Source organism: Siphateles boraxobius, unplaced genomic scaffold (genome assembly GCF_051911475.1).
Source record: "Siphateles boraxobius isolate OS27281-9 unplaced genomic scaffold, OSU_SipBor_1 130, whole genome shotgun sequence".
NCBI lineage: Eukaryota > Metazoa > Chordata > Actinopteri > Cypriniformes > Leuciscidae > Siphateles > Siphateles boraxobius.
Genome location: NW_027508734.1, coordinates 22,973,903 through 22,997,910, shown reverse-complemented (window position 1 = coordinate 22,997,910; position 24,008 = coordinate 22,973,903). Strand labels below are relative to the sequence as shown.

Genomic DNA, 24,008 nt, shown 5'->3' with positions numbered 1-24,008 from the left:
AAGGCAGCGCAACTGAAAATCCAAAATTTAGTAAAGCAGAATCAAATTAACAGAACAACCAGTCTGAGACTGTAATCTAATCTGTCCATGGTGGAACATATATTTACTTGCACTAATTTTCAGTGTTAAATATATGTAATTTGATTGGGTGGTGATTTAGTGCTCATTGATTTAGTGATATCATGCACTAGCCACTAGCCAGGAATTATATGTTGTGTGTATCCTGTTTCAAAAAGAGAACACTATGTCTGACTGTTCCCCACAGGAAGTGCTTCTATCCCACAAAGTCGGCTGCTCAGCATTTAAGTCATTGGCTGACTAACCAATGGAATTTCTGCCAAAGTATGTGGGGGAGAGAAAGAGGAGAAGGGCCACAAAGACAAATAACACAACTGTAAAACTTTTTGTTAAAATGATGTGCTATGTGACCTTCACTTCAGCAGCTTTAAAATCGAATACGCTGCATAACACTGAATTTGTTTAAGTTGGAGCTGCTCTTCTGCAAAGGAAAATTAAATTAAATTAAATATTCTGAAAATTGAATGTGCCTCTTTAAGCATAGTGGAATGATTGTTATTTAAATACCTCTAGTCTGTAGTTTACATTAAAGGTGCAGTAAGCGATTTCTGAGAATCATTGTTGAACACTGTTGATATTTGAAATCAACCCAAACAAACAAACAATTTCCTTCTTTGCTCCGCCCCCAAACATGCAATGGATGTCTCTTTATCATAAGCGAAGCAAAATAAAGCTTTGGAAAAAATAAAGCAAACATGACGAACGACTGAAAAGGAAGAACACAATATGAACATGCAGTACACAAGAGTTAATATTAGAAAAGCGTTCCAGTGCTGGAGAAACTTAAGCAGGAAGGCCTGAAAACAGATGCCGAGGTTGTGTTGTTTCTGATCCATATGTGATTAACACAGTTTTGTCTGGAGCTGGTGTACTGCTGGCGACAAACAATGACACTCAAAACCAGTGTTACTCAACAACACAACTAAAGGCATCTGTTTTCAGGCCTTCCTGCTTAAGTCTCTGCCGCACTGATACGCTGCTCTAACCCTTCTTTTTCCAGTGATATGATTTGACCTTTTTTCTTTTGTAATGTCTCTCAGCCATCTCTCTTTCAACAGTCTTCAAATCTCAGTCTCTCCTTCTCTCATCATGAGTGGACACTAGGGCTGCTCGATTATGGAAAAAATCATAATCACGATTATTTTGGTCAGTATTGAAATCACTATTATGTAACACGATTATTTCACATGACTTTGGGAACATGTTGCATTTATTAAAAGACACCTTTCAACAATTCTTAAAAAAATCTAAATTTGAACATTTATTGTACTTTTTGAAATATTAAACAGACCTGCAAACTCACAAGTGGTGAAAAAGGTGACATGTTTACAAAGTAATTTGTTGTAGGGGGTCACCAGGGCGTTATTTGCCTTTATAAAGGACAATTTATTCAACCTTACTAAATATATATTTTATGTCAAATTCTTACATTTGATCAAATTCAGTTTTAATAAAAAGGGCTGTTATAAGGGATGTGAATTTCTGCCAAAAATGGCATTCGAAAATCGAGGAGCAAAAGTCGATTATCGATCGAAAATCGGAAAAAAAAACGGAAAAAAAACCCCCACACTCACAATGACAGAAAGGGAGGCCAATTTCATCTTTAGCGATTTGTCATCAAACAAACTGTTTATTAATTGAACAAGTAACATGTTTTCGTAGTTTTTTTTTAACATAGTTAACATAGAAGAAGAAAACAATAAGCACGACAGTCCGTTTTTGCATCGCCAAACCAGATGCTCGTTAGATAAAAAAATAATGTCATATGTCATAATGATTTTATGCGAACCTGCCTTGTTACGGCAATAGCCTACTTTTTAAACAAATTAGTTTAAATCAAAACCATTCGTGTGATGGCACTTGCGCAATATACACACATTACTGCGGGATGGCGGGTGTTCATTTCATAAACTGTAGACAATGGTAGCTTATTTAATGTAAGTGTTGGGTCCGAGTCCACCTTTGTCGAGTCCGAGTCGAGTCCAAGTCCTTAACAATCGAGTCCAAGTCCGAGTCCAAAGAGGGCGAGTCGGACTTGAGTCCGAGTCCTTAACATCCGAGTCCGAGTCGAGTCCGGCCGAGTCCACAAAGTTTTAAATGATTTGAAATTGACCTTTCACAAAGACCCGTCCCTCTTAGTTACTGTTGCTACGTCCGACAAGCCGTTCTGCTCTCACTCCACATGTTCTCTCACACATTGAAAAATATATTGCGGAGCAAAAGTGGACACTGACAATCTGCCAACATATAAGACAGAGCAACCTACTTTTGGTATGAAATAAAGTCTCATCTTTCAAATTTTTATAATTATTTTGAAATTCAAACAATAAATACTGTTTTGTGGTGCTTTAATGTGTAGGCCTCAGTTCAAGCAGCACATGAACTGATCTCTTCTAGTTATAGCACAAATTAAACATGAATGAAAATCAGAACTGCAAAAAGAAATTAATACACACCATTTTTCAAGTTCAAGTCCTCTGACTTTAATCTACTAACTGGTTTGGTTTGTTTGTCTGACAAAAATGGCGTGAATCTTCATTATGATTGGTCAGATCGGCTACCAATCAAATTCCGGCGAAAGGTCTCAACACTGAGCTCTTAAATTAATATTTTAAACCTTACAAAATGGTTGCAATGTATAGTCAAAGTCATACATTTACCTATTGTACATCTTTCAAAATCTGCAAGGTAATGCTCAAGAATGCAACACGATGCATTAAGAGCCAGGGGTAAACTTTAGAGCAAGATAATGGTGATGTTTAAATGTTTCTTATTTTGTTTTACTTGCATATATATTTTTTAGCCTCTGAAGGGCAGGACTAAATTAATATAATTTTTCAACAAAATAAGAACAATTTACATCCAGTTCCATCCTTAATGGACTTCTTGAGCATCACTAAATGTTTGCAGGGTTTGTGATAGTTGTGTTTGAGTCCCTCAGTTGTCAACAGTGCGAAAAGATGGATCTCACAATCATAGTCACTGCTAGTAAGTTAAATATGCAGAAGATGCTGGAAAAGCAAAGAATGTGCAGGAGCTGGGGGATTGTTCCTCATGAACAACCATTACAAAAACAAAAAACAAACATAAAAACAGTTGTGGATCATTCAGGTAATGACACACAATATTACAATCAAGTAATTTGTCTTGTATTTTGTGTTTGTATTTTGTCTTGTGGACTAGGCTATTAAACATCTGTTATGTGAAAAAGTTTTTCAATGCAGTACTAAAAAGAAACAATGTTTTTATGATCCTTCGTATTAATAAATAAATAAAAGTTACATTTTGGAGATTCTGAAAGGTGTATGTAAACTTTTGACTAAAGTGTAAATGTAACAAAAATCATAAAATGATTAGACGCCAAAATGTTGCTATGGTTATCACTTTCGCAATTTCAAGACTAACAGGACTAAAATTTAGCGGATTCACTCTCAAATTTAAATGCATTTATCACTCTTTATAATTTACAGTGTGAACGTAATCTCTGGTCCTCTAGAAGCACGAAAAACAAAACTATTAGTTAGATTGTCAATAGCGCTTGCTCCCGCTAAGCCATCACTTACCGCGTTCTGCACTCTCCCTAAAACTCTCGTCATAAACACTGAAGTGTCCACACTGCACAGTGAATCTCTCATTTATATCGAGTCTAGACTTTGTTTACGAGGGGATTTGCGAAAGGATAAAGCTTGTGCTGATTCTGAACATACATTTTAAGCGTATTCTCCGCATGTTGACTCTAAAATGCCTCTGATTTGTCACTTTGTTCATGCACTTAATATACATGTCTGTGATTGGCTAATGTTCAACGCGGAAACAGCACAAATAGTTTTGTTTAGTTTTTGAATAATATTGTGTCCTCCAGTGCCCGGACTCGACTGGACTCGGACATTTTTCTGAGTCCAAAAGGTCTGAATCCGAGTCAAGTCCGAGTACAAATTCATCCGAGTGCGTGACAAGTCCGAGCTCATTCAAAATTGGACTCGAGTCCGAGACCGAGGTCGAGTACCCCAACTCTGTTTTGTTGTAAAATGTATTACCTCAATGAAATGAACTCGAATGTATCGTCCTGTGGAATCATTCATTCACAGACATCATACGAAGATGTTCAACTAGATCTTCATAGCTGGCAAAAATATGATGCATTTGCAGATTTGCTTTCACTAGACTAGACTGTAGACTAGACTAGACTGTCTTGATGTTCTTAAATCTTCCTGTTACGACTCTGAGTGTGAATTGAAAGTGCTTCAGACGATTCAGTGCGTGCAGGAAACTGAACAGATCATTCCAACTGATTCGCGAACTGATTTAGACAGATCTGCCAACTTGTTTGATGAAGTCTTTGAACAGAATCGACTCGAAAGAGTGATTCATTTGTGAATTGAGCATCGCTCATGCCCATAAAAAAGATACAGTGCGCTTGGAATAAACTATGCATTTAACAGCATGTATTGCATTAAAATAAAGTAACGAGAGGAACGTCGCCCTAACGTAAGGAAGTAAATGTAGCCTACTTTGTTACTACCATAGACGGTTACAAGACAAAATAACATGACAAAATAATCGTTTTTACTCGATTGTACTATTTTGGAGATCGTTGGGAGCTAAAATTGAAATTGAAATCAAAATTCGATTAATTGCACTGCCCTAGTGGACACGCCCCCGTACTGCTGATTGGCTACAAGTTTATTATGGCGCTCGGTCCGATCCACTTTCTACATCGTTTTTCAGAAATTGCTTACTGCACCTTTAATACTGCCCACCTTTGGTTTGCGATCTACTGTGCTGAAAAAGCCCTATTTTAATGTAATCAAATATTTCCTGTTTTTATACTCAATCTTAAAAACATACTAAAGTTGTATAGCTTTACATTTTAACAGCACAACAGCTTGTTACCCTTAAAGGGAACACTTTGTACCTTATCTACCACTAAAAGGTGCAACGTTTTGAACTATATAGCATTTGTGGTTCTGATATATATGTGTATATATATATATATTAATGTCATTTCCCCTGTGTCATTTGCAGGTAATAATGGCAGCATTAACTCCATCTCTGACCGAGGGACACAGCTGCCTGGTCACCGGGAGGTAAGATATCAGATATTTTCATCTCAGTCAGATATATTGTCATAGTTTATGGTTCAGCTCTACCCTGTTCGAAGAAGCAACAGATTACTACTGTACTATTTTGTAATGTGGTAAGTGGGTCACATTTTAAGGTTGTGGTACTTTAAATGTGTGTGAATGTACTCACAACACGAGGTCTCCCAACTGCCCTCAACATCTCTGCTTTAAACATTTATGTTGGGCCAATTTGAACTAAATATCCAAGTATAGCTCTTGAAGACAGGTCAAAGGGATTTGGGGGGTTCTCCCATTAATACACTTTTATAATGTCCACCAAACGCAACATACAATGATTTACACTCTTTATCATAATAGAATTTGTGAACAAAAAATGACATTTGTTGACAAATGATTTTTGTTGATTGTTTTGAAAAGAACCAACTCTAAAGAACAATTTGCCCACAAATCAAACTCTTTTATGGCATGTAAAATGGGTTTTACTCTATTTAAGGAAAATTAAGACTAGAAAATAACTATTCAATTGACGTTTCCATGATCTTAAAGATTGCATTAATTTAATTGCAATAATGACTTTTCTTGGCCTCAAAACACATTTTTAACATTTCCTGGTATGTTGATGACTTAAGCAACCGCGAAGATATTCAAATTCTCACACGTTTAGAAAACTCTTATGTTTATTATACAGAAGGAGATTCTGGTTGTTCCTGAGATGGACATTGGACCTTTTAGTATATTTTTCCACTGCATTAAAAATATAAAAGTACTCACTTTCCTCAGTCTTAAGCATTGATTTTGCCATATTTACATGAAGCTATGTAAGCAGCAATCATCAATAGATTATGCATTTGCTTTGTTTCTCTTGCTGGTGCACTTTGCTAATGATACTTTCCTCATCTTAGTGCAGTCAGCAATAAAGGAGTGTTTTGGCAAGCCATCTGCAATGGTACATTTTTTTCTCAATATTTCTCTAAACCTGGATGCTGAATTACTCACTCGTGTGTTACCAGTTTAGTGAGGGGGCATCTAGAACTGAAACTGTAGCTCTGCTTTTTAGTGAATAATGAAGTATTACAATGAGCATGTGATTGTGATCTCAGTCCCAGAACACAGTGTAAAGCAGTTCATCACAGGAGAGTCTCCAGGCCAAGGCATGTTTCCTGCAGTTCTCTGCAGTGAGGGGGAGTGACCTACTCTTATCAGAGGTCTCTGTGTGAGAGAGTGTGCAGCTTGCTGTTTACATTTGCTAGCACTATTTTGGACAAATACCTCTCTGTGACATAACACCATTGGAGCACTTTATGAAAATTATGACAGCTCGAACTGAGATATGGATGCAACGTTCACGTCGAGGGCATCAGAGATTGTTGCTTACTTCCAAGCGTGCCGCACAAGTCCTGAAAAGTGAAGCCAAAGCGCCTCGATCGATTTTTTACATTCTGTGCTTACTTCGTTAGAGCTGTTTTTTAAATGACTCTTTTTAAAATTAAACCTTTTTAGGGTTGAACATTAAATTTCTTGAATAGTGCATTGTTATTCACAACAAATCTTTAAACCACAAGTTCCCTATGAAATATGCAGAATGTGTAATGTTTAAATGATTATAGTTTTTATTCAGTGTACTATATATTAATAGCATATACTGTATTATTATTTTCCATTGATGATAGTCTTTTTTCCTGAACACATTGAGACTGGACAACATCGACATATTTTATTTCGATTGTTTCACTTTGGGAAAGTTTTTTTTTTGAGAGAGAGGTGAGTCATAAGGGGAGGAAGGGTGGACTTTCAGTATCTGTCTTGAACACAAGCCATGATTTGTCACTGTTTTAACACTTCAACAGCTCTGTTGGAATAATGGGACTAGTGCTTTTTTCATCTACTTGGCCTTGATTTGAACACCCAATGTCTAGTGCTTAAATTATTCAGATTAGTAGAAATTAATTTGTATGAGTAAAGACATTAAATAATGAGAATTCCTGGAGTTTAAATGATTTTGTTGATTTGTTGTTGCTTTATAGATTGCTTGGAAGCATTTGATTGTCATTTTGACGTCAACAGTGATCAATAACCCTCCATGTCCTTTCCTAAAGGAGCAGCGTGCAAAGGTCCCATCTGACCAGTAATGCTGATTAACAAAGAACCTCTTTGAAAATAAGTGCTCCTGTCAGCTCTCTCACATTTAATTAGTGGTCTACAATAAAATGCCTTCACATATGGCACATTGCCTTGACTTTATTAGTTTAATGACTTTCCCTGGTTTGATCACTGACTGGCCTTTTTTAGACGGACGTGGCAAGCAGGCAACCATTTTTGTGATTGATCTGTTTTGGCTTGTTTTACTGTCTGGAGGAGCATATTTGTAGGGACAGCTGCTATTTCCTCCTCCTCTGTGCCTGTGGGATTTGTATGCAGGATGAAGAAGATAGAGTACAGTATGTTTCTCAATAGCAAAACAGGTCTTGCAGACATACCTCAAAGGCATGTTTGTACAAGTATGATGTTAGATGTATTGTGAATCTCCTTAGGTTTCCTGAGGTTTTATTATACTCCATTTGCATAATTGTATTAATGTCAGTGGTTTCGGTATTTTGGTTTTGTGTCTGGGATGGCTGGGGTGTTTGTTTGTTTGTCTGTGTGTTTGTTTGTTTTTTGTCTTTTTGCATTTGCATTTTTTGCATAAAACATTCACAACAAGTTACCATAATATTAGCATATCTTTTATTGACTTGTGTCTGGATAAAAACTTTGCCATTGTTTGAAATGTCTTGGTATATAAGATAAATACTAGGACATCGATAAACAAATTATTCAATAATCATCAATAGCAAGAAAATACCAAAGGAATTATCATCTGATACAATCACTGTATCATGGCAGCATCACAATTTTATTAGAGAAGATTGACTACAAATTTGTCACTTGATGTGTTCTTTTAAATTCATATTTTTGTACAAAAATGTGTACCCAGAAGTGACATAAACCTGAAAAAACCTTCTCTTGACAACACCCTCATCTAAAAAATAAATATATAAAATGCTAAGCAGTTTACAGTAGCAGGTTACAGTAATTGTAACTAGCTGTATAGGAAAAACAATAGAGGTCACCACTATGGAACGTCACCATTTAGAGAGCTAAGCCAGTGTGTGTGGGTGTGTGTTGATCTTACACTCAACATGTGTGCAGAAGTAACCGCTCTGTTCATACTGTACCTGTGGTTTTCTCAGCACATCTTGCTGCAGCTCTTCCTGGAGCCTCTCATGCTGTCATGATACTATTTCTGCTGTGTTAGTGGGATGATGTTTTTCTCGGCAGTACATTTCTGCTCTCACTACCCTGAGCACTAAAGTGATTTATGCAGTATGTTGAGCATCACCTCCTTTGATGTTTTCTCCACTGGTCTGTTGGGGTTTTGTCAACTGAAAAAATAAGCACAGTTAATAGAAATCACTTGCGTCATGACACATTTGTTTATTGTGACAGGAGGCAACTCTGAAAGCCTGTATGGTCATGTAGTTGTGTATAAGTGGGAATGCTGTTGATATGAATCTTCAGAATGTTTCTTTTTTAGATAGACAAGTTTGAGGAGAACAGGGACTCTGTGTACTTCAAGGATGGTGTACGGCGCATCGACTTCGTCCTGTCCTACGTTGACGACAAGGATGGAGACAAAAAAGCGGTATGACACTAATATGGGGACTTTCGTAGTAATATTATTAACAACACACTTCACAGACAAGACAGTCACTTATTAGTCCTATCTTCTAATTCATTCAAAGATGCATTTAAAATGCAATTCACACAATGACTTGAATATACTTCCTACATGATAGTTTTTAAAGCAGAAATAAGGTTGCAAAATGTGCCGCAAATCCCCCAAAAACTTGTATTAATTAATTAATTTGTTATATTTGTAAAAAAAAAAATATATATATATATATATATATATATATATATATTGAAGAACATTATTGAAAATAGTTTGCACTCACATATTCGAGGTGTTTAAAAAATACTTTAAATGTATTTATTTTCTTAAACGTTTTTCAAAACCATATGAAATCAACATAAATACAAAGAGTGTTTAAAAACAAAAAATCATTTCATTTTCATGCACACTTTGAGACTGACACATACTCATGCACAGATTTTCTGCTCCCCTCATTAATAGTTTGTTTTCCACAGTCCTCATCTCTGTCATGCTTAAAATTCTGGTATTGCTCCATCATCTGTAATTACTATTGATGGAGTAATTCTAATTAGTGTGTGTTCTCTCCAAAATGTTCTGTACTTGGCCTTGTTAAGCAATCAAACAATGGCTGGTTTAATATACTTCACTGTGTACTAAAATAGTGTGATGGGGACCTATACGTAGGCATGCTGTGGTATGGAGATGGGTGAGATGTCTGCTGGGTCATAAGGCACAGTGAGAAACAGTGAGTCAGAGTCAGATAGAAGCTGTTGCACAATAAACTGCACGACAAACAGTCATTGCATAAAATGAGAGCAGGGGGTCAACCACTTCTCTTTAGTCAGACCCTTCATTCAGTTCAATCGCTGAAAACACTGAAGGGTTTGCTGGTGAACCGGCTTGATCCTCTGTTTTCTCCTGTATACAGAGGTTGATGTGCGGTCAGGCTCTCTGCTTAATGAAGGTCATATCCCTTGAGTCACCCATTTGAGGTGGTGTTCCATAAGATAAGATGTGGTAGCCATAGGTCACCGGTGCTTGTGGGAAAAACGAGTTTTCTCTAAAGACGTAGTCCAAAGCTTGTTTACAACCATCAGGACTTTAAATATCACATATAAAATAGCCTCATGTACAAAGCTGAATCAATCGATGACTTAAAACTAATGATAAAAAAGAGAAAGAGACCATGAATGATATAGTACAATGATAAAGTTGAAAGAAACTGATGTTTTTGTGTGGCCTTTCTTCCAGGAGAGAAGAAGAGAGTTTGAAGCCAATCTGGAGAAGTCTGGTCTTGAGCTGGAGACTGAAGATAAATCGGTGAGGTTCTGAGCCTCAGATGCCCCCTCATGGTTGCACTTCTATTATGGATCTTTTATTTTATTATTTAAAAAATATATATTTTATGCATTTATTTTATTTATATATATCAGCAATATCACACGAGTAGCCGTGCAATATGGCTGTAGGCTATATAAGCACGGCTGTGATTCGGCCGTAGGTAATCACAGCGCGCCGATATACAGCCATATCGCACAGCTACTCGTGTGATATTGCATTTATACAACCGTTCGACTGCACACGTGAGTAAAAAAATAAGAAACAACAACGGATTGTCTTTAAAAACCCTCTTTTGTGCTAAACTACTTCCACCATGGATTCAAATCTCAAGTTGACAGTTTGACAGTTGAGCCACCTTTACTAATTCTAAAATGTAGCTTTAGAACTAGTAACGAAGGAACATTGAGTCGCTTCATTAAAGGTTGAGGTGTTATGTAGAGGACAGTATGGTATTAAGAGAGAGAGATCGACTAAACGAGTGTATTACCTGCATCTGATATAGCATTCATTCTTCAGGTCGATGTCCATAATATTATGTCCAAAAATGACCGCTGAGGAAAGCGATATCTCCGTAATTGTCCTTCCCATGACAGCGCTAAAACAACTTCCTTGTTCTGGCTCACAATAAAGACTGTCTAATGCCGTAATAATGTAACTTTCATTGAAGTCCATATCACAGTCCTTTCTCAATACCAAATACGGCATATTATTTATATAAAATATGTATTGTGCAAAAATATTTAAATTAACAACAATAGCCATTATAAAAGACTATAGGAAATGAACACAAGCAAACAAATCTCTCAAACGTACAAGCAGCACTCTAGTACAGGATTTAAGTGAAATATAGCCTAAATATAGAGTTATGAAACTTAATGTTCACCTTAACCAAAAACGATTTGCTCTGGAACAAGTAATAGATTAATAAGACCTAAGATTGCCCAATTTATACATACACTATATATATATATATATATATATATATATATATATAGTGTATGTATCTCCTATATCAAAGCACAGACCTTAATCTTGTTTTTTCTGCTTTATATAAAAAATATATATTGTGCATTTATTATTCAGATTTTATTTAATTGTATTTGTTATGTTATTTTATTATATTTATGATTAAAGGTCTATAAGCTTAGACCCTTCACTTGTTTTTTTAAAGCTTTATTTAAACTAACAAAATTGCAGTTAATGTATTACTTCAAGGTATCTTTTGATGTGATTTTGTACAAATGCTGTTTTGTTATGCATACTGATATCTTGTTACGCATTTTCCAATATAACACTTCCCCTCTCAAAAAAATCTCCCCCTGCAGGAGTCAGATGATCGTAAGACACATTATCTGAAAATCCACGCTCCATGGGAGGTGTTGGCCACCTATGCGGATGTGCTAAAGATCAAGGTGCCCTTTAAAGCGAGCGATATTCCCAAAGCTCGAGAAGTTCCTCTGGAGTGGCTCACTCACCCTTTCCGGCTTCCAGACAGCATCATGAGGCCAGAGCCGGACTACTTCACTGCACCTTTTGACAAGAACAAGGTTGACTTCTTCCTGATTGATGATAAGGACACGTTTTTTCCTCCCTCCACACGCAACAGGATAGTGTACTACATCCTGACCCGCTGCCCTTACTACAAGGAAGACCGCAAAGAGAAAGATAAGACGGGAATCAAACGACTGCTGAACAACGGCACCTACACCTCAGCTTATCCCCTTCATGACGTGAGTGTGAGATTTATGCACTTTTGTGTTTTTGTGCTGTGACTTGTTTCCAATTTAGTATAGATCCATCTAGAGCTCCATTCATGTTAATGTTATCTAGCAGAAGTTGTTTGTGGATTCCAGTGGATTTTGAATACATATTCCATAATAATAAAAATAGATTATTATTATTATTAGTAGTAGTAGTAGTAACAACAATGATATTATATTATATTAAACCAAAGAAAACTACAAAGGTAAAGGGATCATGAATTGAGAAATTTTCCTTGATCATATAAGAGGTATTACTATAAAAATATCCTGTAGGTTTCAGAACTTCCTCGTAATTCCAAAAACAGCTTTTACTGAAACCAAGCTGGCAAAATGGCTCATTGGGTTGTCTCATTATGAAAATGCAATAAAAAACTGCCTCTGCAGAAGAAGCCTACTTCTACATCATTGCCTCTTTAGCCCCGCCCACTGATTAGCATGTCATGTTGTCATGTCAAGTAAATACGAAACTGACGCAAACACAGGATTACTGCTCCAGCAACAAAACGATGCCTCTGAGGATTTTGAAGTGGCAAGTTTTGGAAAAAAACTGTTTTTGCATTGCAATCATGTGATCCTAACATTAAGAAAACACAAATGAACATTAATTTTAACGTAGTTCCCATCAGATCGTGTCAGTAAGACGGTTAGTTTTTCCTCATAATCTTTACTACAGATTCATTTTTAAACAAGGCATAGTTCGACAGGCTTTTCAGTAGGGTTGGAAAGACGTGTCGACGTAATTGATTAATTAGTCGATTTGTGTGGAATGCGTCGCTTTGTCGTACTGTTTATGTTCCCCAATGATGGCGGCTCTCAGGCATTCTGAAAATTGCCCTTATTATTGCCCTCATCATTATAACAAAAAAATAGAACCTAATGTAAAGTGTGGATAGTCTGGAAATGTTTTAAACTGGCGAAGCTGTGACACGTGCTGCTCAAAAGTACTCTCTGCAACTAGTTGCAAAGGATTTAACACTGTTGTTGGTTATTTAAATATCTAATGGATGAACTTGCGCCTCGATTGGACTCATTTATTTAATTTTATTATTTAATTTAATTACGTGCTGTCGATCATGGTAAAACTTCATGGTTTTATGGACACCGCCATGTTTGAAAATGTTGCTATGGTTTGTTAGACTCAAGGGGGTAATCCATCAGCCGGAAACTGAAGCCTCGCGGGAGCCGCCATTGTAGCAGAACTTCACCTGCTGTTAGCATTCCATTGACTCCCATTCATTCTGGCGTCACTTTGACAGCTAATAACTTTACATCTGAGGCGTCCAAAGACTTAATTTGTCCATTGTTTATTTCTAAAGAAACACGACAATGTATAAAAGGCTCCATTACTTTGTATCTTACGTTATGGCCCCGTAGAAGCCGTTTTTGTAAAAATAGGCTAACGATTGCATCATAACCACGCGACTCTCTTGTTGCATAATAGTGAAATTACCGTATAGACAGGAGGAGAAGCTCACAGGCAATCTTTTACTGTCTATGAGCCAATCGGGGGGACATGGAGAAATAAAGTCAAGGCAGAAGCCCATAGATAGGCTTCAGTTGCTGCTCTAAATCCCAAAAAGTGACTGTGAACTCAGCCATAGTAAAACACCTTTCCTAATTAGGCCTACACAGCATAAACCTTATCTTTTGTGATTAAATATTATAATTAGGTTAAAGTTCATACATAGATTAGTTGCGGTTATTATTTATTTGTAAATTATTGGTTATTATTTATCAGTAAATGAATCAATGGATTAATCAATTATTCAGAAAAAAGCAAAAGATTCACCAGTAGGAAAATAATAATCGTTAAATTATTCGATTAATCGAGAAAAATAATCGATAGACCCGAAATTATGGCGTTAATGGGAAGACTAATTAACTAAAGGTTTAGTAAACAAAAGTAAGTAAACTACACACCCACTTCGATATCACTGCTTTGTCACATCAAAATAAATCTTGAAATGGCCTGAAAACATGACGACAGGCTTTTTAATGAGCAATCAGCTTGGGGTAATTAAAGATACATCTTTTTGTCTGTGACAGACAGTGTTTAATGAACATGACTGATGATCTGAAAATAAGTTGACTTACAAAGAACAGCTGAACATTCAATACACAAATAAAATATATTGTTTAAATACTACCTTTAGTTATTATTTTGGAATAAATGTAAAAATGCTTTAAACACTAACTTGAGATTTCGATCTAAGATATTCGCTGTAATCCTGAATAAAAAAGCTTAATTGAGCGACATCATCTGTTTTGTCATCAGTAAGTAATTACAACACGTTTCATTTTATTAAAAAAATGTAAAAGTTTTTCACTTTTTCGAAAAGGATGAACTATGAATAGCCTATAAGAATGACAGTGCAACAAACGATGGTACATTCATTCATAATTCCGTTTACATGAAACACCATAAGTCATACTTTGTCAACTATAACTGTGGTAACTCCGTACTTTAACTTTAACTTTATTTGCCACAACAAAGACTTATAAAGCATGTGTAATATGCATAAATGTTTCACATTGAAGCAATTTTCGAAACAACTCCGGATGTAATGGCAGGGACGTTGAAAATAATTTTAAAGGTACAATATGTAGGATTTTTGCAGTAAAATATCCAAAAACCACTAGGCCAATGTTATATATTTTGTTTAGTTGATTACTTACAATATCCCAAATGTTTCAAACAATTTGTAAATCGTGAGAAAATTGCGATTTTAACCAAGGAAACGGGGCGTGTGAGCAGAGGTGAGGAGTCGACAGTCAATGACGTCATATCCGCGTAACCCTCGGTCTGTTATGCCTAGCAGGACGCTCACGCTGTTGTTGTTTTGTTCAAACATTATGGACCATGGCAAGCAGTCTTTGAGACAAAAAGAGGACTAAAACGAAGATCAGCATCTTTCGAGATGCCGAGAGCTCCACGTCCGCGACTAACTTCGACTTGACAGAGACGCGAGTGTTGCATGTACTTTATTAGACAGGTGAGCAAATGTACATAAAACAAATGTTATCAATGTTATTTAGTTCAACACGATGAAATGTTAGAATATGATCTGTATGTTATTCTAATTTTGATCTAGCTTAACGTACTTAGTCTCATACAGCCATCACACAACCTAACTACATTTAGATTTATTCATTTAGCTGACGCTTTTATCCAAAGCGACTTACAATTGCTATATTTCAGAGGTCGCACGCCTCTGGAGCAACTAGGGGTTAAGTGTCTTGCTCAGGGACACATTGGTGTCTCACAGTGGATTCGAACCCGGGTCTCTCACACCAAAGGCATGTGTCTTATCCACTGCGCCATCACCACCCATAAGGCATAACTAACAACATTCAACACACTCATTCAATTCGTCTAATAAACTGACCTGTGTGAGTATTTATTCAGCACTTGTGCTGCGTGTAGTTCGGTAGAATGAAATGTCCTTATTCTTTTATATCAGCGGGACTCGCGTTGCGACTGGCGCTGGTATACGTCTAGCAATCATGCCCTGCTTCACACCACAGTCATGTTAAAACATTAATGTATTCACTCATCCATAAAAGATCCATCAGCTTGAAGACAAGATCCATAATTCAGCTTAAAGGGACATAAAGTAAGAATTACTCCCATCTAGCGGTGAAATTGTATTTTGCATTCAAACGAATTGTGCTCTCCAGCGCCTCAGGTTTCAAATGCGTGTTGCATCTACGGTAGCCGTTATGTACCAAAAAGCTATGACAGGATGTCTTCAAGTAGCATTTCGTCGAGTTTTCCTTCGGGTGAACAGGTTTGTTATTTCAAACAAACTTCAAATTGACACAACGAACAAACGAATGTTACAGTATGAAGTAATGAGTGTCAAAAACATGAACTATTGTAATTAGTAGTTATACCTTGTTTACTCGTTATATTTTTTTGAAGTATGTGCATTGTTAGATATCATCATCAGATGATTCAACAGTAGGGAGAGGAAGAAGTAGAGGTAGAGGAAGAGGACAGAGAGGCAGAGGATCAGTGGGATCTAGGCAAGGAGGTGGACGACCAGGAAGAGGAGGAGAGTGAGTGTCAATACAACGACGACAAAGATGCCCGGCAGTTACAAGAGCTACATACAGAATTTATTCGTCTGTATTATTCAATGCATCTGTTTAACTTTTAATTGTAAATGTTATTCTGTCTATATAATAAACAACCAAGCATTTAAAAAAAACTTGTAATTAAGACTGTAACATTGATTTACCTGTCGAGGAGAAAGCAGGACTTCAGCGTCTCTTTTGTATTCTTTCTCCTGCATTATCCTTTTCCACCGGGAAAAAGCAATCCTGACATTCACTCGTGTTTTTTGTATCCTCCGGTCACGTTTCCTTTTACGATCATTTTTGGTCTGTGTTACGACCCGTTGTAGGTCTAGGGCTGGTACCGCAACATTTATATATTGAGTATACTGCTGGAAGTGGCGCGTGGTGAAAAAACACATGTCAGACTCATTTTGAAGAGAAAAACTGGAATTTATTTCCATAAGCCGAAACCAATGAATCCAGTCAAATAATAATGTGTGCTATATACAATAAATTATAGGGTGAGTAAACAAACAATAAATAGGAAAAGAACAAAAGTGGCGCCAAAAGAAAGAACGCAAGATAACAAAACACTCCTTAATCTAAACTAATCTATCCAAAGTAAAATTTAGAAAATAAACCGAAATCTTCGGTGCATCCGGCACCCTAACTAAACTATCTAATAAAACAGAAATACAAGGAGTGGCGCTCACTTCTTACCTGGTGTGTCTAACAATTATCTGCTACGGGTACAATGTATATCGCGATATACTTGCCTATGTTCTTTCCCCAGAAAAGCAAACAAAAGGTAGACAACACAAATGAATCTCACCCATCCAAAAGGAAAACATGTCCAGTACAAAGCACATAGCACAACACTCATTCAGGCAAAAGCATACACAAACTCATTCCGCTACTAAGAGCACAGATCACTACAAAGAGCACAGAGTTTGCTACCAAAAGCTACAGAGAGAGAGTGCATCAATGAACACAACATTCTTTTAACCAGCTAGGACGGCCTCCAATTAATCATCAAGCCCTGCCTTAAAGATGAATGACGTCCGACTCGGCCAATCACAGCAACCTATAAGCAGAGATAGGGTGATAGAGACAGAGAGAGGATAATGAGCATAACATAACACACACGCGTGGAACGTAACAGTCTGTTTTGGCGAAGAGGATTTCTTATCCAGTGGCTCAGCATAGGTATGGTCCGCCATTAAAAATTAAAAAGTGACAAGCGGCTCTCACTGCTCTGCTCCTCCGTTTCTGCTGCTTTCAGTTACGTCACGCTGGCTCTGAACGAAAACGCGTTGTGGAAACGCGTTGGCGTACTTTTTGTCCCTCTCTGCTATTGTGGAATCTCTCTGCTAACTTTAGCTGGAAAAAACTTTTTTTAAGAACCACTATAAAACCAAACCAAATCTCTGTTACCTTAAATTATATGTTTATCTCTGTAAAGCTGCTTTGAAACAATCTACATTGTTAAAAGCGCTATATAAATGAGGATGACTTGACTTGACTTGACTTATAGTTTTTCAAGATGGCGGAACTACATGGTAGCCTCCGTGGACCAACCCGTCCCATGTATATAAATATAATAAATTCTTCGTTTACGAGGATAAATCAGATAATTGGCAGAAGTATTTGTACACCATTGGGGACATATTTATGAATAAAAATATTGATTTTAGATTATAAATTACCTAAAAAGTTACTTATAGTCCCTTTAATGTGGAATATATGTCATCAGTATACGCCTTTGTTATTGTAAGATGTTAGCTACCCCTGGTGGCGAAAAATCCTTGCATATTGTACCTTAAATATGCAAAACTGTTATCCAATCATAGCATTGGGCGTTTACTTCCAAGTCTTGAATTTTGAATTTTGAGCTGTTTTAAAAAGAGTCAAAAACAAGAGAGTAAATAACTTATTACTTCTAAATTAAGATGTTTTTTTTTTTATGTAAAAATATTGATAACATTATAAGTGGACCTCAGAGAACAATTACATATAAAAAATGCAGTTCATGAACCCTTTAAAAGTTTGTGTATATCTTTGATTGACATTTATCTGCTGTTTGTTCCTCAGTGTCGGTATTGGAAGAAAGCACAAGACATGCAGTGTGAGAGTGAAAGGTATCACCTGTATAGGCACTGGGCTCGATTCCTCGGCTTCTACAAGGAGCAGCCACTCAATCTGATCAAGTGAGGACACTGCAGACATGAAATCTGAAATCTGTGCAATAACCAAATCTGGAGCAGACAGTTAGATGCTTTATCATTAGACTGCTGATTGCAAGAGTACAACTTAGTGAAGCAAAACACCTCACTTTTCTAGTGCAGCATATCAAACCAGCATTACATTTCCTGTTTGTATTTTGTCATAGGAAGTACTATGGTGAGAAGATTGGTATCTACTTTGCCTGGCTGGGCTTTTACACAGAAATGCTGTTTTTTGCTGCAGTCATGGGTGTGATCTGTTTTGTTTATGGTGTGCTCAGTTACGATGACAACATCTCAAGGTTGGTGGCACTGGCAGGATATATGAACGCAGATCTTTACCTGAGCCTCCTGAGTCCCATACTGTGTGGTTACATGCATTGTTGTTGCCCTTAGCTATTTGTAACTAGTGGCTGATAACTGTTAAAACTAAGCCTTCAGGAGCTTGCTTTGTTTCTTAATTATTGTGTACAGTCAGTGTGTTTTTGCAGTTGCACACTAAATGTTGTTATATTGAATAAGATGCAATATCTGTATTCTTTTGTTGACCATAACCTCTGATAGCAGCTATATACTTTTCAGTCAAATGTTTCTCATTTGTCAAAAAAAATGCTTTATCAAATGGCATCGAAAATGAAAAAAGATTGAGTCGGTGTGTTGAGACTTGCCATACAATCTGTAATGTAATGTGAGGACAGAGGGACTCTAGAGGCTCGATACATTTGTTTTTCTTGTTTCAGGACTATAGATGTTTATGGAACATGCTCATTGAATGTGATATTTGTTGTTAAGCCTGGTTTATTTGTGTCCAAGTTTTCCATGTTGTGGTAATTGCATTACGTCAGGAATAGGGGTAGTAGAAAATGTTGTCACAGAGATTTTGGACATGTTCACTTCTGCATTACAGTAATATTTCTCCCCATCTCTCTCTCTCCCCCTCCGTCTTTTCAGCAAGGAGATCTGTGACCCAGAAATTGGAGGGAAGATTGTCATGTGTCCGCTCTGTGATAAAAAGTGTAGCTACTGGAAACTCAACTCAACATGTCTGTCCTCCTGGGTGAGAAAGGAAGTTTTAAATGCACTGTCCCTTCATCATAGACAGATTTTCCTCATATGTGATCCTTTTTTCTCAGCAATCCCATCTATTTGATAACGAGGGGACAGTGTTCTTCGCCATGTTCATGGGCATTTGGGGTGAGTGCACTTCTATTGTTCAAATATTAGCTTAATAGCTCCATCTAGAGGTCAGCAGGATATCTCTAGGGAGACTCAGTATCTAATGAGAGATTAGTAGTAACTGTGAATGAAGCATTTCAAAGTATTCAAACTGTCACAGAATTTGTTCACTAAATAAATCTACAATGGAGGAGGATAATTTGTGTATGCTTTTTGATAATGTGTCTGTAATCACTTTAGGGTAGTGGTGCATGCTGATTATCCATTACTGAACACTGAATTAATTTTACACAGGGCTCAAAATGAGCTCTGCTTATGCAGTGATTTCATTAATCAGCACTGTGTTCCTGCACCCAGTGCACTGTGTATTCATACATTTTAAAAATGTTTATTTAGTTTCTAATCTTTTGTAAGATTAACTTGAAGTACAATTATTTTGTATTAAGTGTGAGCATATACTCCTAAAATGTATTTTCTCTTTCTTCTACTCTGTTTGTCTCTTTCTTTCCCTGGGTGATTTGCAGTGACCCTGTTCCTAGAGTTCTGGAAACGACGGCAGGCCCGTCTGGAATATGAGTGGGACCTCGTGGACTTTGAAGAGGAACAGCAGCAGCTACAGATCAGGCCAGAGTATGAGTTGAAGTGCACAGGCCACAGACTCAACCGCTTCACTCAGGTACCTGCGAACACTACAGCGTGATTTAAAGGGTTAGTTCACCCAAAAATGAAAATTCTGTCAGTAATTACCCTCATGTTGTTCCAACCCTTAAGAATTTCTTTCATCTTCGGAACACAAATTAAGATATTTTTTATGAAATCTGAGAGCTGGCTCACTCCTTCATAGGCTTCTAGGCAATTTCATTCTGCCGGCCCAGAAAAGATAACTAAAAACATTGTTGAAATAGTCCAAGTGACTACAGTGGCTCAACCTTAAGCTTATCAAGCGACGAGAATACTTCTTGTGCTAAAAACCGCTCCAAAAAATAACGACTTTATTCAACTATTCATTTTCTTCTGTGTGGGCCTCTGACGCAAGTTCACGAGAGCGCCACGACGCATACGCGAGAACTGAGAAGATGCCGCTCACGATCATTTGATGGGAAAGTGTGAAAGGTAAGGCACTTTTACGTTTTATTGTTGGTTTCTCCATTTTCGAACCATTTTAAACCCTACATCGAGACCCATCTGTGTCATCTTCTCACTTCTTCTCGTGAACTCACGTCAGAGGCCCACACAGAAGAAAATGAATAGTTGAATAAAGTCGTTATTTTTGGGGGTTTTTTGAGCACAAAAAGTATTCTCGTCGCTTGATAAACTTAAGGTTGAGCCACTGTAGTCACTTGGACTATTTTAACGATGTCCTTACTAACTTTTCTGGACCGGCAGAATGAAATTGCCTAGAAGCCTATGAAGGAGTGAGCCAGCTCTCAGATTTCATCAAAAATATCTTAATTTGTGTTGCGAAGATGAACAAAAGTCTTACGAGATTGGAACAACTTGAGGGTGAGTAATTACTGACAGAGTTTTCATTTTTGGGTGAACTAACCCTTTAATACTAGAAGTGCCAGAATTCCATAACTACTAGAACTGCCACAAGCGGTCATTTTGACCGCTAGATTCCAAACTCGATACCGCCTACCCCAGAGGGTTAATGATAAATATCAATTGAGAGATTAATGCATTTATTGTATTAGGATATCTTTTAAAAACAAAACAACACCAAACTGTACATTTAAACAAGTTTAATTATACATTTATAAATAATAATATCATTAGTAGTCTACCGTAATTATCACATATGCTGTGGGAGAAAGGGGGAATAGGGAGCTGTTCCTTTCATGTTGTAAGGACGTGAAATTGTAGGTCAAGCGGGAGGGAATTATGGGTAGTGTAGTCCAAAACAGGCATGGTCGCATGTGCAGCGCTGAATAGAGCGGAAATGTATGTTACCTTATTTTCTTGTTATATTCAGTGGAAATGAACAGAGTATTTATGTTCACTGCAACATTGAAAGTCATGTGGATGCATGCCGAAGAGATCAATAAAGCAGTATACTTCTTCTCACTCATCATTTGCACGGACTTGAGTAACTAGTGAATTGTTACGTACACACATAACGTTACGGCTGCTGAGACGGGTAGCGCAGAAGAGAAAAGGTAACACATATTCACAACAGATAGGCTATATTTTCATATCCATTCAACATAACTCAGAACAAGACAAGAACAACTAAAAGTATCTTATTTAGATATTCTGTTGACAGTGAGAGAGACAAAGGTGGGGGGAATGTAACAAAAGAATACCGCGAAATTCAGTGCGGTCAATATGACCATCTATGGCCGAAATAGATAAATATGTTCATTTGTTTTTTTGCCTTATGTGTAATTTATATGAAAAACATTTTAAAATTAAAATACAGACACTTTTAGGAAAAGTCAGGTACCAGCAGGATTTTATTTATTTTTTCATCAAAGTTATTGCAGATATAAAATTCAAAATGGCCGTCATGGCCGTTCTAGTGTTAAGAACACATTCCTGCATCAGTAGTCTGTGTTAGTCCTGGAGCAACATACCCTTCAAACAATCATAAGCCTAACTCTAATCATGACCAGATCCTATACTACCATTCATAAGTCTGGTGTCTGTAAGATTATTATTATTATTATTTTAATTTTACTCAGCAACACATTCAAGTGATCAAAATTATAAGCAAAGCATCTTTAATGTCATCGAATATTTCTATCTTAAATAAATGCTGTTCTTTTGATGACTTTGATGAAAAAAAAAACATTTTGTGGATACACTGAGACATTTTTTTAAGCAGCACAATATTCATAATAATAATAATAAATGTTTCTTGAACACCTAATCAGTATATTAGGAAGATTTATGAAGGATCATGATTCATTTAACACTGAAGACTGGAGTAATGATGCTGAAAATTCAGGAATAAATACATTTTAAAATGTATTAAAATGGAAAACATTTATTTTAAATGGTAATATGTATAAATTGTTATAATGTCTATTTAATAATGTATGTGTCATTTTAATAATATGAAGTAATATTACAGTTTTACTGTATTTTCAAATAACAGACAACACAGTTTTTAAGCTTTATGGTATGCAGACATAAAGCTTAAAAACTTTGTCTAGGATATTTGAGAAATCTACAATGGAAAACCAAACAAGTTGTTGGATCGAGGTCCTTTTGGTTGACAGGCAAAATCTAAATAAAATATCATGTCATAGAAGTAGAATATTGATAGAATTGGTTGAATGAGAATATAACAGGAGACAAACAAATCAAAAGCAGGGTGAAGAATGTAAACTGAACACTTCAAAGAGCTTCTCTTAACAGGACATTTCAAGCATGTTGCTTTTTCAGATTTCAAATGCATGCTGATAACACTATCTTAATAGGCTTTGTCATGTGTGGATTTGTGACGGAGAATCTGCCTGATATGTTTTAAATCATTTGCATGATCCGAGTCAATATTTGCATTTGTCTTCTGCCCAAACTGGTTTTTGCCACATCATTTAACACGTTATCATAAACATGGCAAAGGCATGGCACATAAACATGGCAAAGGCAAGTCTTCTGCTGTGAAATCAGCCATTTTTGTTTTTGTTCCATATCACAAATATGCTGTCCTTTTTGAACTTCCTATTAATCAAAGAATCCTGGAGAAATTAACAGAAAAAAACTTTTGAATGTTAGTGTAAATGTACTTTGCTTTGGGTTCTTCAAATCCAGTCCTGGAGGGCGAGTGTTTTGCTGAATTTTGCAAACAAGCCAACCACTGTGTTCAGAATAACTTTTAAATCACAGACCAGTGTGTTTAATTAGGGTTGGAACTGAAGTCTGCTGTAGAAGAGTCCTGTTATACAACAACCTAGACATGTTTATTAAGAACCTAAATGGGATCATTTTGGATTCCATGTTAACTTTGAGAATTCTAAAGTTTGTTCAAAATGAATTTATTCATCATCTCATATATTTTTTCATATGTTGTTTAACATAGTCATTTTTATTTACACAAAATACATTTACATATTGTACCATGACTGCAGTTGCACTTAAACACTTGTAGTACTAATTGGCTTCCTGATACTCTCTTTATTCTAACAGGAAATGGAGCCTTATCTTTCTTTCCCCAGCAAGTGTGCTCGATTCTGCCTGTCTGGAGCAACTGTTCTCTTCTGGGTGAGTTTTCTACCAATTTCCTACACTGTTTTAGTTAGCTAATGTAAAGAAAGTTCAATCTGTTTAAAAGTCCCTTCTTCTCTTTGTTTTGTCAGACGTTTCTGATAGTGGCCTGTATAATGGGGGTGATCGCTTACAGATTAGCGGTTTATGCAGCATTCGCCAGCATCATGAAGGACAGCCCCACCAGTAAAATCCAGCTTGTTGGTTCTCTCATCACTCCTCAACTTGCCACCTCTGTCACTGCTTCATGCATCAACTTTGTCATTATCCTCATTCTCAACTTCCTCTATGAGCAAGTGGCCATCTGGATCACTGATATGGGTGAGCGAAAACCGCATCCTCATTTCACACAGAAAAGCAGTTTCGAGATATATTTATTGAG

The 24,008-nt window shown here is 36.7% G+C and overlaps 1 protein-coding gene across 2 annotated transcripts in view; it reads left to right on the top strand.

Annotated features, from left to right (window-relative positions):
- The window catches only part of ano5b (anoctamin 5b), a 40,768-nt gene that overhangs the window by 9,014 nt on the left and 7,746 nt on the right, over positions 1-24,008 (top strand). For both annotated transcript variants that reach the window (XM_077228667.1, XM_077228668.1), the window contains 11 exons: positions 5,104-5,165; positions 8,737-8,844; positions 10,108-10,176; positions 11,523-11,927; positions 18,111-18,226; positions 18,409-18,543; positions 19,193-19,298; positions 19,375-19,435; positions 19,942-20,093; positions 23,549-23,623; positions 23,719-23,947. In XM_077228667.1, the coding sequence (XP_077084782.1) occupies positions 5,104-5,165; positions 8,737-8,844; positions 10,108-10,176; positions 11,523-11,927; positions 18,111-18,226; positions 18,409-18,543; positions 19,193-19,298; positions 19,375-19,435; positions 19,942-20,093; positions 23,549-23,623; positions 23,719-23,947 (1,518 nt within the window). The remainder of the gene's footprint in view (positions 1-5,103; positions 5,166-8,736; positions 8,845-10,107; positions 10,177-11,522; positions 11,928-18,110; positions 18,227-18,408; positions 18,544-19,192; positions 19,299-19,374; positions 19,436-19,941; positions 20,094-23,548; positions 23,624-23,718; positions 23,948-24,008) is intronic.